We start from the raw sequence: 12,203 nt of genomic DNA, 5'->3' as shown, positions 1-12,203 counted from the left end.
AAGGACATTGCACCCCGACCTACCCCGGAAGCGGGCCTGCTCGTGGGTCCCCTGACCCAGAGCCCCAGGCATGCACCGCCTCCGGCCCCGCCCGCCTGTCCAGCCGCCTCGTTATTGGCTGAGCTGTCCGGGGAGCCCCCGGCGGGGTAATTAACGAAGGATTGATTAATGAGAGCCCCAAAGTCAACAGAAAAATCAATGGGCCGCGGAGCCCGAGAGGCGGCTGCGCAGTCCCGCGTAGGGAGGGCGTCGGAGGCATCGGTCCGGCGCAGGGGCCTCACCCGGACAGACGATCCGCGCTGCGGTGGTCAGCCGGCGGCGATGCCTGCCCAGGCCTCAGGTAAGGCTCCCCGGCGGCGCCGTTACGGCCGGGAGCGCCCTCTGACCCCTGGAGGAACATTCCCGAGAGCCCATCCTCGACACTCACACCTACTCCGCTCCCAAAGCGAGGGTCAGAGACCGGGGGCTGCAGGGACTGGGGCGGGAGGGCGAGATGACGGGAGGAAGGTCAACCCTTGGTGACCCGAACGGCGGCCCCCCTCTGCCCCCACCCCGGCTCTGCACCCCGTCTCCTTTCCGCGGGCGGGGTGCGCGCAGGGGTTAGCAGGGCACCCCCCCCCTCCCTGCGCCTTAGCCGGGTCCGAGCGCGCACAGCGGAAAGAGAGCGCCGAAGCCGGGAAGAAGCTAAAAGCCCGGACGGCTGGAAAAAGGGGTGTGGGGCTGGGTTGCCGGGATGCCCAGTCAGAGGCACCCGTGTGGTGCCTGTCCCAGGCCTCGCAGTCCCTCGAGTAGCTCGGAAAGAAATCCCGTAGCTCTGCGACCACACGGATCCGGCCAGGCGCCGCGCCCCGACGGCTCTGCAGCTTTCATCACTGGCTCTAATCGCGACCCACAAACCAGTTTGGTGTCCGGGCCCTCCCCTGAACTGGCGTCGCGCGGAGGGGCGAGTCAGAGGATGGCGGATTCCTCCTTGTCAGTCAGGGAGCCCTCACCCTCTTCCCGCGATCCCTGCTTGCCCATCCCCGCACCCTCCCCAGCGGAGGACCCTATCCTCCACTTTGAGCGCTCCCTCTAGCGGCCGAGGGAGGGTTGGACCCTGGGGGTGGGGGCGGGGAAGATAGTGAAGGTGAGGACCCTGGAGGACAGGACCTTGTCCTCCAGGGTCCTCTCTAGGCCTGCAGTCCAATCAAAACCTGCCCCTGTAATTCGCCAATAATCTCGACCGTTCCGGCCTCTCCAGGACCTGGACAGAACAGGAAGGAAATGCATAAACAGCTAACACTGAGAGCATTCTCTATGCCAGGCATGTCTCTACATGCAGTTACATGTGTTAAATCGTTTAATTTTGAAAAATCCCCATCAGGTAGGTATTATGCCTTAATTCCTTCATTTATTCATTCAAAAAATCTTTATTGAACATCTACTATGTAACGGGTACTGTTCCATAGTCGTGTATCTGTTTACAGATGAGGAAACTGAGGCAGCGAGAGTCTAAGTAGCTTGACCAAGATCACACAGGTAGTAAGCGCCAGGATTCGGCACTAGGCTGTCCTCCTGCCTTGGGGGAGATTCTGGGAAGGCGAGATGGGGCAGTCAGGTCTGGGAGAAAAGGAGCAGGGAGGTGTCCCTGTAAGCTTCAGATGTGCTCAACCTGGGTGGGGGAGCCTGGGAAGAAAGACCAAGATCATCTGGAAAGTCGCCTTCACTGGGCCAGGATGGATGCAAAGGGTTTGATGGGAAGGGTTTCTGTCCATGACTCTGGTGCTGAAATGTCCCCAGAAAATGCCAGAGTCAGTCAGCTAATATTGGTTCAGTGTCCTCCCTGTGCCATATGTGGGGGATGAGGTAAGCAGGAGCTGGCCGCTGCCCACCAGGCACACTCACAGCAGTGCACACCCGCTCTCGATAGATGTCTGGGCAAAGGGAGAAGTCTTCCCAGGAGAAGCGCTTAAGATGGGTGGTGAGGATGGGCAAGAGCCGTTGGTGGAGGGTAGCGGGAGAGGCAGAAGGAAGAACAGGCTGCAGGAGTGACGGGGTGGGGGGGCACGAGGCTACATGAGACATGGGGAGTACTCTGGCTGGGCCTGGATGAATGTGGGGAGGAGGTGCCTAGAGTGTGACAAGGGGGCTGGACAAGGAGGGGACAGAACTGGAGCAAGAATGATGTGGAAGACTGGGAAGGGGGGAATCATTGGTAGAATCTTTAAAAGAGTACCAAGTTTTATTATTCTATTTGCCCCAGAAGAGGACCTTAGGAGGTATAAATATTGGGCAGGTTGCACATTGGAGAATGGGGGCCTGAAGAGGCTGCATTTTAGAGCCACGTGTGCCGAGGGTCTTCTGGTAGTTACACAGGGGGATAGTCTAAAGGTCAGAGTCCAAAGGGAGACACAGAGCAAAGCACAGCTAATTAAAATAGAGCATGAACACTGATGTGTGTAAAATTGATGACCAATAAGAACCTGCTGTATAAAAAAAATTAAATTTAAAAAATAAATAAATAAAATAGAGCATGATATGGGACTTCCCTGGTGGTCCAGTGGCTAAGGCTCCGCACTCCAAATTCAGGGAACCCAGGTTCGATCCCTGGTCAGGGAACTAGATCCCATGTGCCGCAACTAAGAGTTTGCGTGCCGCAATTTAAAAAAAAAAAAAAAAAAAGATCGCCCATGCTGCAACTAAGGACCCGGCGCAGCCTAATTAATTAATTAAAAAAGAAGTAAACTTAAAAAACATCACATAAAATAGAGCATGGTAGGGGATGCTTCAGCAACAAGCATGGGTACAGTGGGGGTACCAAGAGGGGCACCTAGTCCAGCCTTGGCAAGGGGGTTCAGGGAAGGCTTCCTAGAGGAGGTGGGGCTCCACTGAGTCCTGAGGACACAACCGCAGTCATCCAAGGGGCAAGTGGGTGGGCACCATGGGCAAAGGGTAGGGTGTGGGCAAAGACAGGGAAGTGAGTAAAAGCAGGGGCATTCTAGGAACTAGGCATCAGGATGGCATATGGCCCATGGGCAAGGGAGTGGGGGTCTGAACACAGGGCTGGAGAGGAAAGTTAAGACCAGACCAGGAAGCAACAGCGGCTACCCTGCCTTGATCACCTTGTGCACCCCAAGCCCATACTAAACATACGCTGCCTTGTTTCATTTTGAAAGGCCAGGCAGGCCATGCTAGATAGTTTGGACTCTATAGTGAGAACAGTGATTGCCTTTGCAGGGGAAGTAGGGGAGAGGCGCAGTGGGTAGGGAGGCCAGTCCAGGAGAGAGAAGAGGGAGCCGTGGACCAGGGTAGTGCTTGTGGTAAAGAAAAATCTCAGAGCAGTCCTTGAGCTGGAATGCACAGGGATGAGGGGAGAGGCAAGGCAGACACTTGGTTCCCTGCTGGGAGACATGGGGATGGAGTCTCCGCTTGCTGAGACAGTGAATTAGAAAGCAGGCCTCCTGCAGCCTGGAAAAGGGGGAGCACCTGGGACCCTGAGCCCCTAGGACCCTGAGCCCAGAGCACCAGGGATGCCAGGGCAGCAGCGGGACCAAGGGAGAGCACCTGGGACAGCAGGGGGTGGTGAAGGAACCTTCCCACCAGGACAGCACCCAGACCAGTGGGGCGTCCCTGCACTCCAGTGCAGCGTTATGAGTACTCAAAGGGCCCACGGGAGAAGTGTGCTGGACTCCAGGAAGGGGTCCTGAGCTGCAGGTATGGGGTGACCCAAGATCTGGGTCCAAGTGAAGGGTAACAAAGGGGTCGGCCTGAATGAAAGCTCGGGGCAAGTGAGAAAGTAGCAGGAGACACTCAGGGAAAGAGAAGGGTCAGGATGGTGTTCCCCATGTTGAGCTGTACGTTCATGAGACTTCAAGGAGTTGACGGAGGGTACAGATGGAAGTCAGTTCTATCAAAGTCAAGGGTATGGGACTTCCCCTGGCAGTCCAGCGGTTAGGACTCTGCGCTTTCACTGACGAGGGCACGGGTTCAATCCCTGGTCAGGGAACTAAGATCCCACAAGCTGTGCGTCACAGCCAAAGAAAAAAGAAAGTCAAGGTCATGGCATTCATGCTCATCCCAACGTGTCCCATGCTCATGGCAGACATTGTCATTCAATCTCAGAACTTTTTCCTAAAACCTTTAATGTGCTATAAAATTAACTTTAATTACATAAGTAATGTTTGTTTGTTTATTTTTTGGCTGCGTTGGGTCTTCATTGCTGCACGTGGGCTTTCTCTAGGCGGATTCTTAACCACTGCACCACCAGGGAAGTCCCAGTAATGTTTTTTTTTTTTTAAGAAAAAAAAAAACTAGAACATTAAACTTCTCCCAATTCTAGTGCCCTCCACCTTTCCCCAGAAGAAACTCCTGTTGTGAACTTGATGGGTGTCTTCTAGATCTTTTAAAAGTAATTTTAGGGACTTCCCTGGCAGTCCAGTGCTTAAGACTTTGCCCCCCAATGCAGGGGGTGTGGGTTCGATCCCTGGTCAGGGAGCTAAGAGCCCACATGCCCCACAGTCAAAAATCAAAAAACATAAAACAGAAGCAATATTGTAACAAGTTCAATAAAAAGACTTCTTTAAAAAGTAATTTTATATACACTCATATGTACGCAAAATAGAGTATTATCTCAGATCACACCATTCTTTCCCACCAAGCCCACGCTCAGCCTCAGGATCCTTCTCAACCCAACACTCTAGGCAACCATTGCCCAACTAATCAGAGTCGGAACAAGAGAGGACACCTACTTGCTCTCCCTGACTTGAGGAGTGAATTTCCTTCCAGAAGACAGAGGGCACAAACTGCGTTTTGGTGGTGAAACGTCACAGCCCTGGAAACTGCCCAGTGGCCAAGCACTGTGCAGATACCCCTGGCTGCCTTGACAGACATCATTATTCCACCTTAAGATCAAGCACTGATGCAGGAGGGTAGGGGTGGGGGGAAGGCGGTCCTCAAGCCAGTCGAAATAAACCCTATGTTTATGTGGAGCACAAAGGGCTTCCATATCCCCGGGTCTGTTTGAATCTTCTCGGGTCCCGTAAGGCAGATGGGGCAGCTGCTTTTATTTCCAACGTCCTGACCAGAGAGGTTGCTTAGCTTGCCTAGGTCCCACAGCGCTTAGAGGCAGAAGCGGAATTGAGCCCAGGACGGCTTGGCAGCCAACCGGAACCCTGTCTCCCTCCCCAGCCCCTACTGAGGCTCCACCCATGGCCTCTCCAGAAGCACAGGAGACTGGAGAGACCCCGGCCAAGGAGAACCACGCGGCCACGGGGGCCGAGCAGACAAGGGCCCCCGCCTCGCCCCTCAGCAGGTCCTGGCTGGTGCGGCACTTCTCACTGCTGCTGCGCCGGGACCGGCAGGCCCAGAAGGCCGGGCAGCTCTTCTCGGGGCTCCTGGCCCTCAACATGGTGTTCCTGGGCGGAGCCTTCATCTGCAGCATGATCTTCAACAACGTGGCCATCACGCTGGGGGATGTGTGGATCCTGCTGGCGACGCTGAAGGCCCTGGCCCTCCTTTGGCTTCTCTACTACACCGCCAGGACCACCCGCCGGCCGCAAGCCGTGCTCCACCGGGACCCGCACGCAGGACCCGCTTGGGTGCGCGGTGAGTGTCGGGGCGCCTGGGTGGATGCAGAGGGGTGGGGAGGGGGGGCTCTTTCCAGGGGAGGTGCCAACGGCCCCCTGGCCCGGCCAGGCTCCCTGGTGCTCTTTGGTAGCTGCGCCATCTGCCTCAACGTCTTCCGCGTGGGCTACGGCATGAGCCACATCCGCTGTAAGTCACAGCTGGAGCTCATCTTCCCGGCCATCGAGATCATCTTCATCGGCATCCAGGTGACCCGCCTCTCGCACCCCCTCGCCGCGTGCGTACGCGCCCCGGCCTATGCCTAGAAACAGGCACGTCAGCAAATACCCACACGGCCCAGAGTCTGTACACACGCACCACAGCGCCCCTCCACGTGCCTCTGTGTGCCCACACCCATGCTACCTACATGCGTCAGCATCACACACACACTGCGCCACTGAAACGCAGGCACCTATAGGTACATTTGCCTGTACGTACCTGTGTGTACCTAAATCTACACCCCCGGATATACTGTGCTACTCTTTTTTTTTTTTTAATACAATTTATTTATATTTTTGGTCGAGCGGCATGTGGGATCTTAGTTCCCCGACCAAGGGGCCCCCTGTATTGGAAGCATGGAGTCTTAATCACTGGACCACCAGGGAAGCCCTACAGAGCTACTTTTTTTTTTAAAGAAGGTTTTTTAATTAATTTATTAATTAATTAATTAATTTATTTTGGGCTGCATTGGGTCTTCGTTGCTGCGCGCGGGCTTTCTCTAGTTGCGGTGAGCGGGGGCTGCTCTTTGTTGCGGTGTGCGGGCTTCTCATTGCGGTGGCTTCTCTTGTTGCGGAGCACAGGCTCTAGGGGCGCGGGCTTCAGGAGTTGTGGCACACGGGCTCAGTAGTTGCGGCTCGCGGGCTCTAGAGCACAGGCTCAGTAGTTGTGGTGCACGAGCTTAGTTGCTCTGCAGCATGTGGGATCTTCCTGGATCAGGGCTCGAACCCGTGTCCCCTGCATTGGCAGGTGGATTCTTAATGCCACCAGGGAAGTCCCCAGAGCTACTCTTCATGAATCTCCAAGTCCCTCCTGAGTTCCTGATCTGTAGGCATTGTGCTCTGTGTTTTGTTTGCATCATCCTTTTTATTGCCCCAATAAGTAGGCATTCCCCTGATGGACATTTTAGTCCTATTTTAGAGCCAAGGAGACTAAGGCTCAGAGATGTTTTTCCACTGGCCCAAGACCACACAGCAAGGAAACCCTGGAGCCACAAATCCAACCCGGGCTTCCTCACTGTCCCTTCCATTGTAAATACACACGTGCAACTGGAACACATGCCCCATAGTCCCACCACCAACCTTCGCCCCACCCCTAGCCCCTGGGCTCAAGGCCCTTTCTCTTTCAGACCTGGGTGCTCTGGAAGCACTCTAAGGACTGCGTTCAGATCCAGACCAACTTCACTAGGTAAGATGCGGGCATCTTCTCTCCTTCCAACAACTCCTGGGATACCCCTGTCCCCCACTCATGCTGGCCCCCCAACAGCTTCCCTGGACAGGGTGGCCCTGGGGCTATCGGTTAGTCTGGGAATGGGTCCCGGGTGGCCCCTAGGGCTGCCCCTCCTGAAGTTCTAATGGCAGATGGCATCTGGCTTTGGGAGAGAGTGGTCACCCCAAAGGCAGTGATGGTGAACGTGGGGCACCCGGGAAGCCGGCTAGGCTGTGTGGCAGAGTCTAGCACCTCCTCCAGGTGTGGCTTGATGCTGACGCTGGCCACGAATCTGCTGCTGTGGCTTCTGGCCGTCACCAACGACTCCATGCACCATGAGATCGAGACCGAGCTCAGCGCCCTCATGGAAAAGTTCTCAGGTACAGAGGAGACCATGACTGCCCCCCAATCGCTGAATGTACACACACACACACACACACACACACACACACACACATGCGTGCACGCTACACTCCCTCCAACAGGTGAGGCTCAATGACTCTGCAGAGTTGGGAGAAAGCTCTAGAGACCAGATCACGACTAAACGGAAACTGACATTTGCCAATGGTACCCATCCTGCCCCCATTCTGGGCCTGCCCCATCAGGTGCTGGCACTCTGCAAGCCCGCTCCAGGCATCCGTCTAGCTATCAGTAAGCTAACCACTAATCCTGGCTGAGCTATTCACTGATAAGCCCAGGTATGCACTCTACCCCTGGTATTTGCATTTTACTTGCAAGAAACTAAAAAGCCTTCAAGACTGAAAGGAATGTCTTCCTAACACAGTTGTAGGTACCTGGACATATAAGGAAGAACAGAAGGTTTCTGGGCAGAAAGAACTCCCTGGACTGTTCCATGTACCCAGTGCCCTACCTGTCAGTCTGCCCTTAGAGGCCATGTCCCCTAAACCTACATGGGAACATTTCCGTCTGTGGGATTCAGCCACACCTGTATGTATCCACCTCCCCCCGCCCCGGGTGGCATCACCATCCTGACCTGTGTACAGCCAAGCCTTCCCAGCAGACTCATGCATTCACACATCCATTGCGTAAGTCTCAGCATGCCTGTACACCGTGGGCATTCTTTATGCTCCAGATCCATTTTTCAGAAGACCTGTGCAAAGAGAATTTTCGGCAAGTGACATCATGGATAGTTTATTATTAAACAATTCAAGCATACAGATGAGTAGAAGAACAGGACATACCCATCACCTAGATGTAATCATTATTAACATTTTGCCATATTCATTCCAATATTTTTGCTGAATTACTTACGTTGCAGAAATACTGGCATTTCATCTCAGAATATTTCAGTATGCACGTCTTTAAAATCATATCGTTCCCTACATTAGCACACATGCCATTGTAATTTCTAACAAAATGCCTTAACTTCATCCCCATCCTCTGTATCAATCTATGTTCGACTTTCTCCCATCAGCCCATGAAATGTCTTTTAAAGATGGTTTGTTCAAACGTGCAGTACCTTTGGTGGCTCAGTTCAGTCTCTTTTCCCCTAATGACATTGAGATCTGTCAGGTTGCTTCCTCGTGGTGGCATTTGACTTGTTCCCAAATCCCCTGCTTTTCCTAGAAACAGGAAGTATGGACCAAAGTGTCGATTAGATTTGGGTTGAGCATTTTGGACACCAACATTCCACAGGGGATACTGTGCGCTCTGCAGGGCTCTGCAGGGCGCCTCATCACAAGGCGAGATGTCTGCCCCACAGTGGACGCTGCTGATGGTCGTGGTGTGTCAGCCAGATCCCCCCAGTATAAGGTTACAGGCTTCCCCCTGTGCTCAGCAAGTAATCTGTAGAGGTGCCAAAGACATCATGTGTCAAATTTGGCGCCAAAGACATCATGTGTCAAATGCTTTACCCAAGCTTGGCACTTGAGGTCTAGAATCCCTTTGTCAAGGAATGACCATCCTGGGGACTTCCCTGGTGGTCCAGTGGTTAAGACGCCACGCTTCCACTGCAGGGGGCACGGATTCGATCCCCGGTCGGGGAACTAAGGTCCCACAAAAAAAAAAAAAAAAGAAGGACCATCCTGTGATTTCTGACTTCTCTCTGTTGGCCTCAGTTTCCACATCTGTAAAATGGGTGGCTGGGTCCCTTCCGCCTCTGCCATAACCCAGGAGGTGAACAGGTTGATTTGTGCATCTGGTTTCCTCAGAGCAAGGCCCACCTGAACGTCCCCTCCTGCCCCGCCCCCTCCCAGGCAACAACACCAACACCTGTCTGTGCCTCAACGTCACCGCGTGTGAGGTCTTCCAGAAGGGCTACCTGATGCTCTACCCCTTCAGCACCGAGTACTCCCTCATCTGCTGTGGCATGCTCTTCGTCATGTGGAAGAACGTGGGCCGCCGCCTGACACCCCACACGGGCTCCCACCCCGGCACCCCGCCCTTCCACCTGCACGGGGCCATCGTAGGGCCGGTGCTGGGCCTGCTGGTCCTGGTGGCAGGCACGTGCGTCTTCGTGCTCTTCCAGATCCAAGCAAGTGGCCCTGCCATCGCGCGCCAGTACTTCACCATCTACTACGGCTTCCATGCAGCCGCGCTGCCCACTATGAGCCTGGCGTGCCTGGCGGGCATGGCCATCCATGGGCTGGAGGAGCGAGAGCTAGACACGCTCAAGAACCCCACCCGCAGCCTGGACGTGGTGCTGCTGATGGGCGCGGCGCTGGGCCAGATGGGCATCTCCTACTTCTCTATCGTGGCCATCGTGGCCACTCGCCCCCACGAGCTACTCAACCACCTCATCCTGGCCTATTCGCTGCTTCTCATCCTGCAGCACATAGCCCAGAACCTCTTTATCATCGAGGGCCTGCACCGGCGCCCACTCTGGGAGGCAGCTCCCGAGAGCCTGGCGGGGAAGTGGGAGGCTGAGCCTCCCCGCAGGGGCTCCCTGCTGGAGCTGGGCCAGGACCTGCGGCAGGCCTCGCTGGCCTACATCCACTCCTACAGCCACCTCAACTGGAAGCGGCGGGCCCTCAAGGAGATCTCACTCTTCCTCATCCTCTGCAACATCACAGTGAGTGGCGGGGCTGGGAGGCATGGCAGTGTAGCTGGCAAGGAGGCCCCAGAAAGCCTCACTCAGGAAGGGATGGATCAAGGGATTGTGCATTGACTGTCCCGAGGGCGACTGGCTTGTCCCTTTGATTGTCAAGGACACAGGCCCCTTTCCAACTGGCTTGATGCTGCCTGAGAGTAGGGAGTGTCCCCCAGCTCCCTGCAAGGTGCCTGGCATGAATGAATGTGCCAAGCATGTAGCTAAGGGCTATTTGCAAACATACATATAGGATTTCTACCCTCGGGGAGCTTAGCTGAGGAGACACAGGGGGACCAGTTAGAGAATTACCAGATCATTAATGGTCGCTGACTTGAGTCAAAGGAAGAGATCAGAAGGTGCCTGGTTTTCTAAAGCATCTCTAGGGGGAGGTATTGACGATGACTGCTCGGTGCCCGGCGGCCGCTAAGTTCCAAGTCCACCTTCCCATGCATCTCTCTGAATCATCACACTCACTCCATGCAACAGGCACTATTACTGTCCCTATTTAACAGATGAGCAAACTGAGCCTTATGTTTGACCTGCCGTGTTCCCACAAGCCTGCAAGTGGCAGTCCCGGGACAACTCCAGGTTGTTTTAGCCCATGATGGTAATAGCTGTGCTGGAAACACCTCAGAGGGTGAAACCTCTGGTCCAGACAGAGCATAAGTAATAAATTGGCCCCAAAGTGTGGTCGGAGCTCAGAGAAGGAAGTGTGGGCCCAGGTGGCCAAGGAAGGCTTTGTGAAAGTTTGACCTGGGCCTTGAGAAACGGGCAGAATTTGGACAGGAGGCAGGGTCGGGGTGGAGCGGGCAGAGAGTCATGACAGCGGAAGAATGAACCCAGAGCAGAAAAAGGTGATGGAAATGAGGGCCCAGGGGAGCCCAGGTGGAGCAGGTTGTACCGTGGTGGTGGCAGCCTGGGGTCTCAGGATCCAGCTGGAGTTTAGGCTGGCCCCAGGCAGGCCAAGGAGGGGGCTGAGGCCTTCTGTGGGATGGGGTGAGGGGGATATAGGGGGAGAGGGGCTGGTTCTGAAAGCCTAAGGGTGAGGGGATGCTAGGGTGGGGGGTATGCTGCAGGAGCTGCAGGTTCTGGGGCCTCCCATGAGCTGAGGGCCTTGGGGGATGGGAGAGGCCCTCCCCCACTCAACAACGCCCTCTCCTCCCCAGCTGTGGATGATGCCTGCTTTCGGCATACACCCCGAGTTCGAGAACGGGCTGGAAAAGGATTTCTATGGCTACCGGACATGGTTCACCATCGTCAACTTCGGCCTGCCTCTGGGCGTCTTCTACCGTATGCACTCCGTCGGGGTGCTGGTGGAGGTCTACTTGGGGGCCTGAGAGCGCCCAAGAAACCCACCCCCTGCACACCCCCGAAGTGCCAAGGCTGGGGAGAACGTAACCCAGATGCCCCATTCCAGGGGGACCTAGACCAGCCTGGATTCCCCAAAGCCTCCTCTTCCCCAGATCCTCACTGGGGTGGGCGGTCACGGCAGCCCAAGGCCAAGGGCAGGACCTGGACACTGAACTGTTAAGGCCCACACCCAGGACTGAGCACACACCTGCCCCCTGCTCGCCACCACAATCAACGCAGCCCCGGGAAGCCCACACAGCTACTCTCGGGGACGGTCAGCCCTAAATGATTCCGGGGAGTTTGGGGAGGGGCACCCCTACCCGGCCAGGCCTTGGGGGTCTGCCTCCTGCATGGTCCAAGCTCAGCCCAGGACATCTGGAAGCTTGCAGCTGGGCAGGCAGCCCTGCCCTTCTCTCCCCACACACCCTGTCTCCTAATGAGCTGGTTAATTAGCTGCTAGGCAGGGGTCAACAGCTCTCTCCCGCTGACATAAACCCTGTTTGTTTGATCGATTCGGGCTTCGTGGCATTTGCTCCCGGGGACAGAGAGGACACTCTGTGTACATGGTGGGAAGGGACAGTCCTCCTGGGCGGGGCTGTAGGGCTGGGACAGTCCTATTTCTGGGCCACGAGGGGTCTCAACCCTTTGTCTGGTCCTCCCCCTGTCTGATGCACGGGAGGAGGTGGGAAGAGAGGAGCCGGGGCTCTCGCATCCCCCCACCCCTCGCCAGCACACCTTCTCCCCAGGACGGAGCCCCCGGTGACTTTCTGTAGCCGCT

The 12,203-nt window shown here is 55.6% G+C and overlaps 1 protein-coding gene across 1 annotated transcript; it reads left to right on the top strand.

Moving 5' to 3' along the window:
* Window positions 1-329: 329 nt before the first annotated feature.
* OTOP3 (otopetrin 3) lies at window positions 330-11,800 on the top strand. Its single transcript, XM_079904782.1, has 7 exons — window positions 330-340; window positions 5,167-5,583; window positions 5,674-5,810; window positions 6,947-7,005; window positions 7,288-7,406; window positions 9,243-10,057; window positions 11,242-11,800. Exons 2-7 carry the CDS (start codon window positions 5,187-5,189, stop codon window positions 11,410-11,412), a joined length of 1,698 nt encoding a protein of 565 aa, XP_079760908.1. The 5' UTR covers window positions 330-340; window positions 5,167-5,186; the 3' UTR covers window positions 11,413-11,800.
* The last annotated feature ends 403 nt before the right edge of the window (window positions 11,801-12,203 follow it).

Source organism: Stenella coeruleoalba, assembly GCF_951394435.1.
Source record: "Stenella coeruleoalba genome assembly, chromosome: 19".
Classification (NCBI taxonomy): Eukaryota; Metazoa; Chordata; class Mammalia; order Artiodactyla; family Delphinidae; genus Stenella; species Stenella coeruleoalba.
Note: the sequence above shows the minus strand (reverse complement) of the source record. Positions and strands in the feature narration are given on the sequence as shown.